The sequence below is a fragment of the Folsomia candida genome, unplaced genomic scaffold (assembly GCF_002217175.1).
Source record: "Folsomia candida strain VU population unplaced genomic scaffold, ASM221717v1 Fcan01_Sc025, whole genome shotgun sequence".
In the NCBI taxonomy this organism is placed as follows: Eukaryota; Metazoa; Arthropoda; class Collembola; order Entomobryomorpha; family Isotomidae; genus Folsomia; species Folsomia candida.
The window spans coordinates 1,500,697-1,516,203 of record NW_019091217.1 but is presented as its reverse complement, the minus strand read 5'-3'; the positions used below and the strand labels follow the sequence as shown (position 1 = coordinate 1,516,203).

Genomic DNA, 15,507 nt, shown 5'->3' with positions numbered 1-15,507 from the left:
ATCCAGCCGTATGTTGACGCCGCAAGATGAGACGAATCCACAGCCGCGATATTCATGCCATGTTTCATTTCATTACAATTCACGTTTTACAGGTTCCAATTTGCTTGAGTTGTTTACTTACAACTTACTACTTGATACGCGATAATCGTTAGGGTGGAAAAACTATTAGCAATGGCTGGGAAGCAAACTTTTGGCGTAGTTGCTGTGAGCCTATGTCGCCGGAAACATACAATGTCAACAGTGTATCGTCCCGTGAAAACAATAGCACCGGCGAAAGGAGGAGGTGGATCAACCCAGCAAGTCAATATTTCTAAAAGTCAAAGGGTGGGTAAAAGATTTAATAAGTTTAGCATCATTGCGATGTTATATACTGACCTTCCCTTTCGCACAGTTGATGGCTGACAATGGTCTCATTCGTCAGTCCAGTTGTCCAGGATCATTTCACTTACTTCCAGTAGCCCTCAGGTCACAGGAAAAATTGGTTCGTCTCGTGGACAAATTCATGGAGAAAGCCGGCTGTCAGAAAATACAAATGCCAATATTAACTTCTGAAAATTTGTGGAATGCCACTGGTATGAAATTGTTTAATTCATTATCAAGAAAAGTTACATTTCATATTGAATTGCAGGGAGACTAAACGAATGTGCTCCGGAGCTGATGACCGTGGCTGACCGACACAATAAACGCTTCCTCCTGAGTCCGGTAAAACAGCAACTCAAATTGTTTACTGCATACAAATCAACGGATGATATTTATTTGGTTTATTAGACACACGAGGAAGCAGTTTGTGACTTAATCAATGGTTGCCAAACAAGTTACCGTCAACTGCCTCTTCGATTGTATCAAATGACAGATAAGTTTCGGGACGAAAAAAGACCAAGATTTGGTCTCCTAAGGGCAAGACAGTTTCTAATGAAAGATTTGTACACATTCGATACCACAGAAGAGAATGCAATCAGGACATATGATGAAATTGTTACGATTTACGGACAACTATTCGACTCTCTTGGTCTCAAATGGATGAAAGGTTTAATGAAGAATAATCATAATTTTTGAAGTTGACTATTTTGTTCCGGCTGCTTCGCCCCCCTTTTGGCCCCTCATTATGTAACTTTACATAATCCGAACCAAAATTAATTGTTGTAGCTTCTGGATCCACTGGAACGATTGGAGGAAAGCAATCTGACGAATTTCACTTAATTTCCGAAGTCGGAGAAGATAATTTAATTCATTGTAACTCGTGCAACGTCGCCTTCAATGAAGAACTATTAACGAATACGGAACATCGGACGGTAGCAGTTGGTGCAGCAACGATGTCGCAGTCAACTGCTTCGTCTCCAAATCCAACTTGTATTAAATGCGGCTCTTCAGATCTTTCCTCTTCGAAATCTATCGAGGTAGTCACAATAAATAAATTGGACGAGAGAGAAACTGCTGTTAGATATGTATGCATGTCTTGTATATTTACAACAGATTGGACACGCCTTTCTTCTGGGCACCAAGTATACCCAGCCGTTAAAGACGATGTACATCACAGCCGACAACGAGTCTGTCCTTATGGAAATGGGCTGTTATGGGATTGGCGTATCAAGATTATTAGCTGCTGCATTAGAAGTGTCTTCTACTGACAAGGAACTTAGATGGCCAGTGTCAATTGCACCATATCTCTTGAGTATTTTACCACCAAAGGTATTAATACCATTAATACCTTACCTTTATGTTCATATATCAGCGGAAAACTTATTAGACACCAACAATGCAGTAGTCGATCAGCACGTTAACAATGTCCTTTGTCCATTTTTCGACAGGGTGGCAGTAAAGAAGCAAAAGTCGGAGACTCGTTATTTCAGAATTTTTATAAAGTTATGCACGAACTTTTAGGGAATGACGTTATAATTGATGACCGTTTAGATCAAACGGTTGGCAAACGATTACTGGACACGAAAAAATTGGGAATTCCGTATGTTGCTGTTTTTGGGAAAAGTCTTATAACTGATTCTGGCACTCCCTTGATTGAGTTACAAGATACAAATAATGGAACTGTGCAAACGCTTTCGTATCGGGAGGCAGTGAATTTTATATATGATGCCAAAGTTAAAAGTGAAGTGTGACTAATTAAATGCTAAAAAAATATATATGCAAATAGTTTGTGACTCACAAGTTCAAGCTTTCGCATATTCATTCTTATTTTATGACCATAATCGTTTACAGTTGTACGCAACGCAGGATTACCCAACCAAACAGAAAATCACATAAATATGTACAAGTTTTAAACAAAGTGTTGTGCAGAAAGGAAGGTGCAACTTAATTATCTAAATTAATTAATAGTTAAATTTTAAAGGACGTGGACGCATAAACTCATCAACTTCTTGTTCCGTTATTTTTGCCCTTCGTAGTTGGAGATCAGCAACCATTTTTTGTAGTTCAGCTATCAAAATAGCTTTCAATTCTCCAGTGAGCATTTTCCCAGATGTATAATTCTACGTGAAAAATTGGGGTGAAATTAATTTAGTTTGATTTATTGGTGACGGAGAAAAATTTACCTGACGAATTTCTTCCAATTTATCATCATCTGGGCAAAAGAATCTCAAATACTGATAGGAAACGTCTATATCACAATTTCCACCAAATTCTCGGTGTTCCTCGACAGATGCTTTGCCCCCAGAAAAGGCGAATTTATTAATCTGTAAAACAATCAGTACACCATAATATTACGCAGTTTATGTAATGCCACTCACAAATATGCACTACAAACCTTCTTTTTAATTTGAGCAGCCGTGTCCGTCACAAATATTGCAGAATTTTCATCCGACGCAGACATTTTGGATTGGGCACCTTGTAGGGCAGGAAAAAATGTGGAGTGCATGAGTGCTGGTTTGAGATATCCAAGTCGAGGGGCCACATCTCGCGTCATACGGAAATATGGGTCCTAATAACGGGAGTAGCACAGTTATTGTTTTATTTCTTCCACTCTTACACACATTTAATTAAACATCGTTATTACGAGTTGAAATTGTTTCACACCTGGTCAATCGCACAAGGAATTAGACACGGAATGTCCTTTCTATTTTTGAAGATGTGTGGAAAACTTGTAGCAAGACATGGGGCAGCTTGGATGGATGGAAAGTGAATTTTCCCAATACAATCTGCAACCATTAGACGATATTTCGAGTGTCAGAGTAATTGAATCAACAATTTTACGAAGGATAATACATATGTAATTTGATTTATTTTAGTGATTGTCATACCGCTGTCTCCAAATCCAAAACAACCTCGGGCTTGGTTAAATGTAACACTTCTGGAGACGAGAGCAATGTTCTGGTAAAACTGTGGACACTGGCTAAAAATAATAATTTTGATGTGTTTAATTAATCGTCTCTCAATTCGCTATTCGTTCGCTTAGAATCCTACCCAATATAACTAAAATCTGAGAAAATAAATGTTTTCTCCATGTCAAATCCCACCGAGATGATATCCTTCGCATTTTCTCTAGCCAACTATTGAGAAAAATTACAATGTAATCAAGATGAATGAAAAGTAAATTATGCTACGAAAAAAACAGTTGCTCACCATCATGCTTTCCTCTATCGAAATATTTTTCCATAAAAACTTTTCATCGTCCGTCAACTGAATGACGAGGGGAACATCAAAAGCATCTTGAAGCCATCTGGGACAAGAAAGAATAATTATAATACTAATCACATTTGATATTTAAATATTACTACAAGTTTTTGTGGCGAATTACTTGGTGAACATGAAAGGCACCATGTGTCCAACATGCATGGCCCTCGACGAAGGTCCCCTTCCAGTGTACAAATAGAACGGCTTGTTCTGTTCTTTTCGAGTAATAATGTGAAGGAGGTCGCGATGACTGAAAAACATTCCTCGCCGCAAAAGTGGATGTGCCGTTTGTCCCGTCACTTTCTCCAACCGAGCAATCAACTCGGGCGATATCCGTTCACAGCCAAATCTCTCTGCAGGATCAGGTAATCAATTAATTTCCAGTAAGAATTAAGAACAAGTTTTAACCAAAATAACAAATACTAATCTATAGGAATTAATAATTGAGTAACTCAATTTGAGTTTGGGAGTAGTACGTAATATTATGCAATCTAAATTTAAACATTAGTAAACTTACTTATAAGCTTATCGTAATCAATTCCAGTGTCTGCCTTGCCCGCAACATTCCAAGGATCCACAATATCGTCGTCTTCGTCTGAGGGTGCACCGTCCCCACTTATCCGAGCTTGGTTAGCGAGCTGGTCTTCTAGTTTGGATTCAGCCATATCGTTTAGAAATGCCGACCTGCTTCCAAATTACAAGATTACTTGTATTTAATCACAAGCACAACTGTGAGACTGAGACAGCAAGCTATGAAGTATTATTATGAACTAAACTACAAACCAAATCAAACCTCTTGGATTTTCCGGATATCCTGATGAAACGACCCTTGAAATCCGGTCGCGAGATTACACCAGCAGCTTTCCTAGTGGTGGACGGCCGACGTTGGAGGAGGTTGGACGAAAATAATTGCACATTCAACAAAGTCGGCACAAAAAATTCTGTGCAAGCTGCCGCTGAATCACTCCTCGTGTTGTGAAATGAGCCACGTTTACCAAGCGCCAAATGCCATCACCCAACGATCCAACCCATCAATATTATTATTGTGACTATTGTGAGCTGTCACACAACACATACTTGACCCTTATCAATTGTAGATAAGCTCCGTATCACTACTACTCGACTGTTATCTGAGGCTCTTACGTAATAGGTGGGTTTAGTGAGGTGTCAGTTGTCTCCAAATTTCAAAATGTGGGAAAGCTTTTGAAGATTGACAAAATTAGCTAAAAAATTAATTAACTGTTCTTTTTCCAGTGAACTGGGTTTAAGAGATGTACAGTGACCATCAAGACTACTACGGAGGAGCGTATGGACCAGACGGTGGTTACGGGAATTATGGTCCACCTAACGGTCAGAATCAGCAGCAGCAGTCGTATGGATATGGAGGTGACCCAAATCAAGGGTACGGTCAGTACGGCCAACAACAACAGCAACATGGGGGATACCCACCTCCTCCTGGAGGCGGTGGATTTCCAGGAATGATGGGTGGTCAGATGCCCTTTACGCCAATAATGGCCGACTTTGCAAAGCACTACGGCGAGAATTTAGTTGACCAAGGCAAAACGATGGTGGATGAAAAACTTCAAAAGTTTGTATCCGTTTCCAAGCTCAAATACTACTTTGCGGTGGACACGGCGTACGTCATGAAGAAAATAGGACTCCTCTTTTTCCCATTCACCCATAAAGTGAGACCTTAAGTTGTCACTTAAAATTTAATGTAGTTGTTCCTTTTAATTGAAGTACTTATTGAGTTATCTACATGACCTTTATATGCTTGCAGGACTGGTCCATACATTACGATAAGAACGAGGATGACGCTGTGCAGCCAAGATTTGAAGGTAGGGAAGGAAGAAGTTGAGTTCCCCTTAAATACAAGAATGTACTTCATATATGTCTCTTCGTATTTCCAGTCAACGCTCCAGACTTATATATTCCACTCATGGCTTTCATTACGTACATTTTGATAGCTGGTGTGTCTCTAGGAATGCAACAAAAGTGAGCAAAATATTTAAGTAAATAGTCAACTGGATAAGAAAATCTACAATAATTCGTATATTTTTTTAAAAGATTTACCCCAGAACTTTTGGGCATTCAATGCAGTTCGGCTCTAGGATGGTTAATTTTAGAACTGATGATTTTTACTGGATGTACATACATAATTCAAACCGATCTGAAGGTGTTTGACTTGCTAACGTTCTGTGCGTATAAGTTTGTCGGGTAATAAGAATACGCTGCAAATAGTAGATAACCAAGTTGGCAAACTCAAACTATTAATCCATTGTATTATTTGACCCGTTTTTCAGCATGATTTTTGTCCTGGCGTCGTCCTTGGTGCTGAGCAAGACTGGTTACTACTCTGCCTTGGGATATTTTAGTCTCTCCTTGTCTGTCTTCCTGGTAATCTTAATCTATATAATTAATTGTACATTGGTACATAGTTCGACCATAAGTTCCCGTGAATGCATTTCCGGTGATAAAGCCCAAAGTATTAGAGCTATCTGATAGAAATTTTTGTGGATGAACAAGGTATTAATCTTGTTTAGAAATCATAACTTCGTTTTCACAATTTCCTCCACGGGCTTGTACACAAGACATAAGTCGTGGCGAAAACTGCTCGATCGCGGCACGCACGGATTTCCAGGGAAAAGCGCCAGATCTTCAGTAAGTGCGACCTCAGCCCTTCCACACTTGGGTGAAATTTAGAGCATACTTGTACCTATAATTTTCACCACCAGTCATAATTTAGGGGATTAAGGTCTGCAGATACTGAGCACCGTTCTACGGATGAAAAAAAGTCATGAAAATTCGTCTGAAGCCAGTTTTGGACAATTTTGCACCTTGCGCAGGAACAGGGTCTTGTTGAAAGGTCCAATGTCGATTTTCGGAGGGTCCAGGGTTCAGGTTATTAACGTTTGGCTTTAGGACACTCTGAAAATAATTCTTGGCTTCAACTTGTACCCTTTGCGGTAAAAAACAGAGATTTCATTTCTCCAGCCAACTTGCTCCCATGCACACCACGGTGATGACTTCGTATTGACTTCCGCATACTTAAACGGATGTCAGACTTCTGTACAACAAATATCTGGCCTTTTTTTCTATTAAATTTTTTGCCAACGGTGAAAAGTCTGAAATACTTTTTGCACGAAAATTGGCGCGTACCACGATCAACCTGTGGCCGTCACGAGTTATGTCTTGTCTAATTGCCCGTGGACGAAATCTTGACAAAGAAGTTATGATTTCTAAACAATATTAATACCTTGTTAATCCATAAAAATTTCGAACAGATAGCTCTAATACTTTGGGATTTATTACCGGAAATGCATTCACGAGAACTTATGACCCCACTATGTATATATATTTTTACGTTGACAATCTTTTGTGAACCTGGTCTAAACTATTTGTCCAGATACGAACATTGAAGAAGCAAATCTACAGCGTAACAACTCATGAACATGTCATGTCTGGAAATAAAAGACGTCTCTACTTTCTCCTCACATTGGCTGGTGTCCAACCTCTGTTAATGTGGTGGCTAACATATCATCTTACCAAGTGGTAGTGAATTAAAGCAATACAAGAAAAATTTTATTCGGACAGCCACGGGGAACGTGTTTTAATCATCAACATATTATGTAAAACAATTGCTATTATCCAACCAATCATACATGTTAGTTTAGTCAAAAACCAATGATATTTTGTAAGTGGCTGAGATTAATCTCATCGGAATGCGTACTTATAGTGTCTATTTAGTTAAATGCAGTAACTGTTAATCTAATAATATTTTGACCATTCGCTAAGTTACTTTCAAATTATCTGTACATGAGAAAGGAATAATATTTTCGCTAGAGGATGCATGCAGCATGTGGACTAATCACGTTTTCGAGTCTATCTATTGTTTATTATATATTACTTAATTACTATTCGCAGCTTTCTCAAATAAATTACAAGTATTAACATTCAAAAATACTTAGTTCTGATTAACCCAGAGAGTTGGGTGTAATATTAAACATTTAAACAATTTTTTTAATTTCATATGCAAGTATGAAGGAGGACTTCGTTACTGTCGAGTGATAAAAAGGGTATTAAGCATGTCAATGATGTTGCAGGTATAGTAATATTTAGTACAGGGCAGGTGGATGTATGTAGTTGTATCCTGTATTTAGGTTTCATAGAAATAGACTCTACAACAGGTACCATTAATATTTGCGTGGCACCGATGATTCACATGAACCAGAAGCATAATCAATTTTTGCTGTGCAAGTCGCGCATTATCTCTGGTGGGTGAGCTTGCGCGATAGTTTGGGACATTTGGGATAACCATTTCCCTCCTTCCAAGAAAGTTTCTGTTGCATTATCATTAATTTAGAAAAATTTATGCATTTATGAAGTTAGGGTCAAACCAAACCATTGTATGTTTTTAAGGAAGGAGTTCAATTTTGTTCCCTCCCCCGAATAAAGAGATTCAAGAAGATTATGATGTTTCATCAATCGTTCCATTAATTGTAAGCTATTAGAACACCCGTACTCATCATTTAGCATCAAACAATGAGCGTTCGAATCCGAGCTGGAGAAAACTTTTTGTGCTGCCTCAAACTCAGTTTACAGAGCAAAGAAAATAAATTACTTATGAGAGTATAACTTTTTAATGACAAGAATATGCAACTTCTTCTCCTGCATAACCAAACAAGGTACATTTTATTAACTCCTATTATCCATTATTATAATATTAAGGTAGGAATGATCCATCCATATCTCGTATAAAAACAAATCAGTGTCTTGTATGCATGAATACAATAATAATGACGAAAGGCTTATGTAATAGTATTTTCTTGCAAGACAGAATCAACTTAATTTTGAACTTATCTTTAAAGTATCTGTTGATATAAACAGTACAATGCGTGCACTGACTTGAGACTTGTATAATAATAATTGTCAAAATTCGTCATCTCTGATTCCATTCATACATACAACACAAATAAAAATTGTATCTGCAATGAAGTCAGTCAAACTACAGAGAACATGCATTGCAGGTCTCATATAGGTGTAGTAAGATCTACTCATGTATCAGCTATATAGATATATATGTATACATATACTTATAATATAAATTCAAATATTTTTCTTTTGTTGCCTTTCAGACAACTCTCGCAAAACGACTAAAAATTTTGTTATTTCAATCAAATTGGGAAACATTTACTCAAAAAAAGAAAAGTAATTCCTTCTTCTACTAGAAAAATCTTAAATAAATCAGTTCAGTTAGTAGAAAAAGGGGGTCCAAGCAAATAATTAAATTTCAAATTGTGTCAACGAGTCTTAAGAATAATTACAATAATAATGGTAAGAAATTAAATAATAATTGGAATAACGTTTTTTGTTTCAACAGAAGAAGGTTGTTTCTGAATCCTCTGGCTGATTTCGAAATTTTTTCACTTCCTGAATGTACAAGTAGATATAGGATTATTATCTATTAGTGATACCAAATGATCTCAATATGACTAACTAAATTCATAAAAAAAGCTTACAAAAGGTTGAAGATAACTTCCGGCACGGCATACTCAAAAACACCACTGTTATCCTTAACTGGATGCACTTGGAACTGAAAGTTGACATCGGCCTGGCGATTCTTAACCGTAGCCCAGGTTTCCTTCTCAATTGAAGAGGCTCCTTGTCGGCCCTGCTTCAAGAAAGGACAGAAGATAGAAGGATTAACAACAGGTGAATTCATGAAACATGAATTATTACAATTCAATAATTTGACATGTCAATATTCAGGCACGATAAAGAAGAAGTTGCAATACCAGTGTCATTTCTGACGAGATGTACCACTCGTTAGGTCGAATGGTGATGGGCATTTTGAATTTAACAGAGAATCGATCTTTCCCTTCCGGAGCAACGTTGATTTCAGTGTAAGAAGTTGCATAGCTGACACCCTTTTTGCTGTTATATAAGTAGAGTGAAGTGGGGGCATAGCCAATCTTGGTGGCGTCAAGTCCAGAGAAGGAGAAGCCAAGGATGGACACTGGGCGATCGGACATTAAACTCAAGTTGCAGAGTGAAATGCGCTCACGGACCAGAACGCTTTGAATCTTGCGTTCCTTAGAGTTGAAGGAAAGTCGGTATGCGTTGGCACGTTCTGAAGGAGGGAGCGAGTAGTAGACCAGAACACCCACCATCTCCTTATCACTCAACAAATCGGTGGGTGCAACGTGAAGGGAAAAGTCTTTTACGGACATCAGCGGGAAGCGGATCAGAGCGATGGCCTTGGTCAACAACTGGCGAAGGTTGTCTGCGTTCTTATCGAGACTCTGTTTCTCGAGCTCATTAGATCCCCACCTGTAATTAGATCCCCAATTACGATGGTTTCATATTGTATACCAAATGTACAATTACTATTTTCAAGATAATCGTTATAATATTGATTTACCGAAGCAGACTCTGCCACATTTCCGTTTCCCCAACGTTCAAATCATCCTGTTCAAGAAGGGTGCACAAATTGGTGTAGGAAATGTTAAGGAAATCCATTTCTTTCACCACAGCAAATCCGCGTCTGCAAATCCCACAAATGACAAGATTAACAGACTGTGATGGTTAGTTACATTATGAAACTGGACATACCTTAGAATGTACGACCAGGCAATATCAGCCAGAGAATCGTCTCCAAGCACTAGTAAAATATAATATGATTAATTGCAAGTGTGATGGGGTCCATACAGAGTTAATGTCTTAATAAACATAATTTCAAAGCTTGGTTCCCAAAAATAAAACTATCAAGTTTTAAATATTACGTCCTCACCCCGTAAATAACATTACAATATAATTTCAAGTAAATCAAAACCTCTGAAACACTACACTCACCCTTGGCAGCTTGGAAAATGCTGATGGATGTATTATCACCAACACTGCTCTTGAGGAGTGATACACATTTATCTCCCAAAAATGCTACATCGTATGTCTTGGCAATGAAGAAGACATTCATCACTTGTTCCACAGAAACATCAAAGTTCTCAGTGTACAAGACCTGTCCCCAGAAGAAGAAGAAGGAAAGACATTAAATAATCTTATAAACGAATCAATTGGGCTTACAGTTTCACTCAATGAAATATAAAATTAATTCCTCACTCACCTTCAAGAAAGATCGGAATCCACTCGGATTAAAGTTCATAATTTCAATGGGTTCATCACTATCCGATCGAGCTTGGAACATTTGTTCAAAGACGGCTGACCATAGTGCGAGGATGAACTTATGTCCAAACACTTTTTCACGCTGTTCTCCAATGACAAAGACAACGTCTGAGTTGTAGTGGTTTTCATACATGGACATGAGGTTGAATTTGAGTCCAGCCATTGGGTTCCTCCAGTCGCCACCGACACCGAGGGAACCAGGCGTAGGGCTGCTCACCCCATTGCTCGTAACAGCACTGTCGTCTCCTTTCTTCTCATCTCCATCCAAAGTGAGCACGACAGATGGCTTCAACACGTCAGGGAATGAAGCTCTTTAACGAAATCATCACATAACTTTCATTAGTAATTTAAATTTAACTATATACCTGAATTAACTATCCGCATGTATATTAAAGAGCTACAAGCAGTATCCCCAGTACTCACTGGAATGAGCCGAGCATATATGTATATACAAAATATTTACATACCTCCCAGTCTTTGCCCTCTTCTTGGGTGGTTCCTTGTTCTTTCGTTCACGATCAGTGAAACCATGGGCGAGAAGGGGCAGTCCGGCACGTTCTGAAGCAGGGATGCTGTACTGAATGAGAAGACTGATCATTTCCTTATCCTGCAGGATCTCAGTGGGGGCGACGTGCACCGCGAAATCCTTTGAAGACATGAGTGGGAAGCGAATGTTCTTTAAAGTTCCCTTCAAAACCAGACGTTGATTATCTGGCGTTGCTTCAATTTCTTGCTTCTCACACTCTTTCTGTGCCCACCTAATTGCAAATGGATTAACTTTATTTAGCAGAGAAACTCATACCAAAAACAAAGAACAAGAACCCAATGCAACAATACATATATAATAAGGAGCTCCTTACTTGCAAGCTGCTTGAAATAGTTCGAGTTCCTCCACCTCAAAGTCATCCCGTTCCAAGAGAAAATTCAAGTTGTCATTGGTAATGAGCAAAAAGTCCTCCTCTTGTACGACGGCACTTCCATTCCTATAAGCACATTTCATTCGACAAGACTTGATTAATTCATGAAATTAAACTAAATAGTAACAAATAATCAATTCAACGTATTGACTTGCCGAAGAATGTAGTTGAGCGATTCTTCTGCCAAAGTCTCCTCCTGTAATAGCTTCGCCGCCTGGTACATACTGACCGAAGTCGAATCCTTGATCTCACTCTTCAACACGGACACACATTTCGCAGCCAATAGTGGAATTTCAAATCGCTTCGCAGCGCACAGAACTGGCATCAAGTCTTCCGCTGAGACTTCAAATTCTTCAGTGTACAAAAACTAAAAAAAAGAGTCCCCACAAGAACGTTAACTCAATGTCTAACTCAACTTGAGTCAGTTCATTATTTTACTCATTAAAAAATATACATTTTACCTTGAGAAATGATCTCAAAGCAGCAACACTCATTTCCGGTATTTCCACTGTATCCGGCATCTCTTCAAATACTTTCGACCAGAGCACGAGCAAAAACCTGTGTGCTGGGACAGAGTCCTTGGATTCTCCGACCAAAAAGGTCATGTCACTCATGATGGAATTATCCAACATGTGGAAAAGGTGTCCCTATGTAGAGAAATAAGGACATTGTAATTCTCGCAATATGTTGGTGAATATAATATAGTAATTTCACCAAGCTACCTTGAGGTCCATACTTGAACACCGCCAGCCAGTTTTACTCCCCTTGTCAAAGATCTTTTGCGTCTCTTCCATGCTGATTGAACCACCAGTGCCAGTCTCCATCTCCTCCATAATGTCCATTAATGCCTGATAATTTTCCAGCATAACAAAAAATTCATTATTGAAATTCCGTTACCAAACAAACATTGCATTCCTATGTAGATGCACACGACATTCCTTTCTAAAGGAATTTTCTCATCTCTCACATATTCATTAATTATGTGCATTAATTCTCCAGTACCTCATACTGGATACCCCAAGCCAATTACAGATATACCGCTATCATAAGATAGCTAATAGAAAGATAATAATTATGTCAAATTTGGATAAAACCAAATTAGCTCAACTTTAACGAATTGTCGAGATTAGCCGCCTTGAAGAAAAATAAGAAATATTGAGGGGTCCCTTTTCTTAAACTTGAACGGAGTTATTTCAAAAATAGTGAACACTGTTATTTAGAAACAAGAAAAATCCAAACTAAAAGTACTCTAAATTTAAGGTGTATGTATGTTGTAGGAAAACTAGAACGAGATATTTATATTTCAAAGAAATAGTTCCTGAACGTGTACTCTGAAATAACTACTGCAAACCAATATAAACCCTGTATTTACTATATTTATATAACGCGCTGGTGTTTAATAAACTTAAATGTTATAAAACAGCTCATTCCTAGATATTAATAAAAATCAAATATGCCTTTGCTTACAAGCGCATGTTATTTTAAAATTTATAGTATAAAATGTTGCAAGGCAAGAAAAGCTGGCTCCTTTTCACTTACCGAACTTTGTCCGTGGGGTCCTTATCTCGTCGTCCTTTCTTATCTGCGGACCCTTTGTTTCTTAACAATGGCGAGCGAGAGGATATTTATTTTCTGTGTCTTGGCGTGAAGTTGGAGAGCGAGTGAGAAGAGAGAGGCGAGAATGGCGTCGTCTCTGTCTCTTGGAAATGGTGAAGCCGGCTGGGTTCGCGGACACAGCACGGCGCAAATTTCAAAACCCCGTCTCACTCAACATGTAGAACCACACTCGGTGCTTTATGCTCTGGGATTTGGTGCTGCATTAAATAAAAGTCGGGTTATCCGGATTACCCAGGAATCGGCTTCTAGAACTACTGCTTAATTAGTCTTGCTCGTAAATCATGGTATTTATGAGCAGAATTTTAGTTTCAATCCTCATTTTAATTGGAAAGGCAATCCGCACCGATCCAGTGGCACAAAGCTATAAAACTCTTTGTTTATGTATGCAACTCGGATGACTTTTTGGACTTTGAACAACAAACTGGTCTTTGGGTCTCTTTCTGCACTATGTTCATTACACAGTTTGCATGTAGCTTTGGAGGTGGTTGCTACTATTCGTTCGTGTTGTTATAATCCGTAGCTTTTGAAAATCCTTCAGTGAGTAAATAATTATTATGTCCCTATATCTTCAAAAGGGCTCGCTATTGGGTAGGGCATTACAGAGAGCCGGTATTACAGCTAATTGCAGTGTTGTCCACCAGAAACAACAAATCCAGACTCGCCGAAATTATGAAACCTTATCAGTTAAGCCGGTGGGTCAGCACGTTTCCCATGTTGAGATTAACCGACCTGACAAATTGAATGCGATGAACTCTGTATTTTGGAGGTGAGTAAATGGTTTGCAAATATTATTCGTTTCTAGTTACTGAATAGAATGATAAACTAAATTTTATTTTAGGGAGATGCGTGAGTGTTTCGCAGAACTTAATGATGAGTCAAGGTGTAGGGCTATCGTGTTAAGTGGGGCCGGCAAGATGTTCACCGCAGGACTTGATTTTTCTGACATGGGGAAACTAATGGAAGTTTTACAAGGTGACGACGACGTGGCCAGAAGGTTTAAAAAGATGTTGGACTTTGTGAGACCGTATCAAGAATCATTCACCGCGTTGGAGAAGGTATTTTTAAATAGTATGTAGTGACACTTTAGACTCGTATTCTATGAAATGAGATTACATTCATCATTTATGATAATTTTAGTGTACAAAGCCTGTGATAGCTGCTGTGCATAATGCCTGCATTGGCGGTGGCGTGGATCTCATCACAGCCGCAGACATTCGATATTGTACGCAGGATGCATGGTTTCAAGTGAAAGAAGTTGACATTGGTGAGTAGAATGGATTTATTTATATATGTATTTGGTATGATTTCTTCTTGGCTATGATTGAATTTCCTACATAATGTTACTCTTTCTTTGTTTAGGCATGGCTGCTGATGTAGGAACATTGCAGAGACTCCCAAAGGTTGTCGGAAATGATAGCCTGGTGCGTGAATTGTGCTATTCGGCTAGAAAAATGATGGCAGACGAAGCAGTGACTTGTGGTTTGGTTAGCAGAGTGTTTCCAGACAAAACAAGGTATGCGTATCATTCAACATCCTATTGTATATATCCTTGTTTCATCAGACAAAATAATAAAGAATCGATGACCATAGGTATTTATACATTTATATGCATTCTTGTCCCACCATAGTATGATTGATGCTGCGCTTCAGATGGCTGCCACTATAGGGACCAAGTCGCCCGTAGCGGTGCAAGGTACCAAAGTGCATCTCATATATTCGAGAGATCACTCGGTAGCCGAAGGTCTCCAGGTAGTTTAATTATTTGAGGACAAATATTATTTTGAGTCATCACAAACTAATTATCTGTATGTACACAGTACCAAGCCATCTGGAATGCGGCCATGCTCCAAAGTGAAGACCTCATGAAAGCTGCCATGGCACAAATGAACAAAGCTGCAGCAGAATTTAAGGATTTTTGAATCACACAAAATTACTCTTGACAAAACTTGTATATTTTTATGACTGATTCAATGACGCGTCTAATTGTTCTCTGCGTTATCGATCGTGTTGCATTGCATTCGACAATATATAAAGACATTTATCATCACAGAATGAATAATCCCCGAGTTCTCTTTGTTTGATCCGGAGGGGCAATCCGATTTTTCGGATATGGAACCACCACCTGCATCCAACTTCTTGACAACCATTTGTTGTCGTTCCCTATGCCCAATGG

General features: G+C 38.6%; 5 protein-coding genes across 9 annotated transcripts; 3 read left to right on the top strand and 2 right to left on the bottom strand.

The window, feature by feature from the left end:
• The first annotated feature begins 52 nt into the window (after positions 1-52).
• LOC110859419 (probable proline--tRNA ligase, mitochondrial) lies at positions 53-3,462 on the top strand. Its single transcript, XM_022108372.2, has 8 exons — positions 53-324; positions 392-572; positions 629-702; positions 769-1,027; positions 1,147-1,397; positions 1,474-1,689; positions 1,809-2,949; positions 3,237-3,462. The coding sequence occupies exons 1-7, from the start codon at positions 172-174 to the stop codon at positions 2,109-2,111; spliced, it is 1,437 nt and encodes a 478-aa protein (XP_021964064.1). The 5' UTR covers positions 53-171; the 3' UTR covers positions 2,112-2,949; positions 3,237-3,462.
• On the bottom strand, positions 2,162-4,589 carry LOC110859420 (tryptophan--tRNA ligase, cytoplasmic). Of its 3 annotated transcripts, none has more exons than XM_022108374.2 (10): positions 4,415-4,589; positions 4,139-4,305; positions 3,746-3,974; positions 3,571-3,667; positions 3,412-3,497; positions 3,249-3,340; positions 3,025-3,146; positions 2,756-2,929; positions 2,544-2,684; positions 2,162-2,480 (listed from the first exon to the last, which is right to left on the bottom strand). In XM_022108374.2, exons 2-10 carry the CDS (start codon positions 4,284-4,286, stop codon positions 2,322-2,324), a joined length of 1,248 nt encoding a protein of 415 aa, XP_021964066.1. In that variant the 5' UTR covers positions 4,287-4,305; positions 4,415-4,589; the 3' UTR covers positions 2,162-2,321. The 3 variants fall into 3 exon arrangements, with proteins under 3 accessions (XP_021964066.1, XP_021964068.1, XP_021964067.1); XM_022108376.2 differs by having other exon boundaries at positions 2,322-2,480; positions 4,139-4,308; positions 4,415-4,553; XM_022108375.2 differs by having other exon boundaries at positions 2,322-2,480; positions 4,405-4,550.
• A 40-nt stretch (positions 4,590-4,629) lies between these two features.
• LOC110859421 (protein YIF1B) lies at positions 4,630-7,584 on the top strand. 2 transcript variants are annotated; one of them, XM_022108377.2, is made up of 7 exons: positions 4,630-4,771; positions 4,876-5,306; positions 5,402-5,459; positions 5,532-5,616; positions 5,689-5,838; positions 5,925-6,018; positions 7,028-7,584. In XM_022108377.2, exons 2-7 carry the CDS (start codon positions 4,893-4,895, stop codon positions 7,175-7,177), a joined length of 951 nt encoding a protein of 316 aa, XP_021964069.1. In that variant the 5' UTR covers positions 4,630-4,771; positions 4,876-4,892; the 3' UTR covers positions 7,178-7,584. The 2 variants fall into 2 exon arrangements, with proteins under 2 accessions (XP_021964069.1, XP_021964070.1); XM_022108378.2 differs by having other exon boundaries at positions 4,670-4,812.
• A 697-nt stretch (positions 7,585-8,281) lies between these two features.
• Positions 8,282-13,416, bottom strand: LOC110859283 (BTB/POZ domain-containing protein 2). 2 transcript variants are annotated; one of them, XM_022108199.2, is made up of 13 exons: positions 13,257-13,416; positions 12,440-12,565; positions 12,179-12,364; positions 11,873-12,084; positions 11,661-11,783; positions 11,268-11,558; positions 10,742-11,111; positions 10,474-10,636; positions 10,234-10,282; positions 10,043-10,165; positions 9,417-9,951; positions 9,141-9,295; positions 8,282-9,051 (listed from the first exon to the last, which is right to left on the bottom strand). In XM_022108199.2, exons 2-13 carry the CDS (start codon positions 12,557-12,559, stop codon positions 9,045-9,047), a joined length of 2,334 nt encoding a protein of 777 aa, XP_021963891.1. In that variant the 5' UTR covers positions 12,560-12,565; positions 13,257-13,416; the 3' UTR covers positions 8,282-9,044. The 2 variants fall into 2 exon arrangements, with proteins under 2 accessions (XP_021963891.1, XP_021963892.1); XM_022108200.2 differs by having other exon boundaries at positions 9,141-9,292; positions 13,257-13,414.
• A 339-nt stretch (positions 13,417-13,755) lies between these two features.
• LOC110859233 (delta(3,5)-Delta(2,4)-dienoyl-CoA isomerase, mitochondrial) lies at positions 13,756-15,390 on the top strand. The gene is made up of 6 exons (XM_022108126.2): positions 13,756-14,100; positions 14,173-14,389; positions 14,472-14,598; positions 14,694-14,847; positions 14,963-15,083; positions 15,152-15,390. The coding sequence occupies exons 1-6, from the start codon at positions 13,889-13,891 to the stop codon at positions 15,251-15,253; spliced, it is 933 nt and encodes a 310-aa protein (XP_021963818.1). The 5' UTR covers positions 13,756-13,888; the 3' UTR covers positions 15,254-15,390.
• The last annotated feature ends 117 nt before the right edge of the window (positions 15,391-15,507 follow it).

Coding starts and splice junctions, on each gene's coding strand:
- LOC110859419 (XM_022108372.2), top strand. CDS start 172: ATGGCTGGGAAGCAAACTTTTGGCGTAGTTGCTGTGAGCCTATGTCGC. Junction 573..628: donor AAATTTGTGGAATGCCACTG/GTATGAAATTGT, acceptor ATTGAATTGCAG/GGAGACTAAACGAATGTGCT. Junction 1,398..1,473: donor CCTCTTCGAAATCTATCGAG/GTAGTCACAATA, acceptor TATTTACAACAG/ATTGGACACGCCTTTCTTCT.
- LOC110859420 (XM_022108374.2), bottom strand. CDS start 4,286: ATGGCTGAATCCAAACTAGAAGACCAGCTCGCTAACCAAGCTCGGATA. Junction 3,668..3,745: donor GTGCCTTTCATGTTCACCAA/GTAATTCGCCAC, acceptor TTCTTGTCCCAG/ATGGCTTCAAGATGCTTTTG. Junction 3,147..3,248: donor TTTTGGATTTGGAGACAGCG/GTATGACAATCA, acceptor TAATGGTTGCAG/ATTGTATTGGGAAAATTCAC.
- LOC110859421 (XM_022108377.2), top strand. CDS start 4,893: ATGTACAGTGACCATCAAGACTACTACGGAGGAGCGTATGGACCAGAC. Junction 5,307..5,401: donor TTTTCCCATTCACCCATAAA/GTGAGACCTTAA, acceptor ATATGCTTGCAG/GACTGGTCCATACATTACGA. Junction 6,019..7,027: donor TCTCCTTGTCTGTCTTCCTG/GTAATCTTAATC, acceptor CTATTTGTCCAG/ATACGAACATTGAAGAAGCA.
- LOC110859283 (XM_022108199.2), bottom strand. CDS start 12,559: ATGGACATTATGGAGGAGATGGAGACTGGCACTGGTGGTTCAATCAGC. Junction 11,559..11,660: donor CTATTTCAAGCAGCTTGCAA/GTAAGGAGCTCC, acceptor ATTTGCAATTAG/GTGGGCACAGAAAGAGTGTG. Junction 11,112..11,267: donor AAGAGGGCAAAGACTGGGAG/GTATGTAAATAT, acceptor ATTTCGTTAAAG/AGCTTCATTCCCTGACGTGT.
- LOC110859233 (XM_022108126.2), top strand. CDS start 13,889: ATGTCCCTATATCTTCAAAAGGGCTCGCTATTGGGTAGGGCATTACAG. Junction 14,599..14,693: donor AGTGAAAGAAGTTGACATTG/GTGAGTAGAATG, acceptor TTCTTTGTTTAG/GCATGGCTGCTGATGTAGGA. Junction 14,848..14,962: donor GTGTTTCCAGACAAAACAAG/GTATGCGTATCA, acceptor GTCCCACCATAG/TATGATTGATGCTGCGCTTC.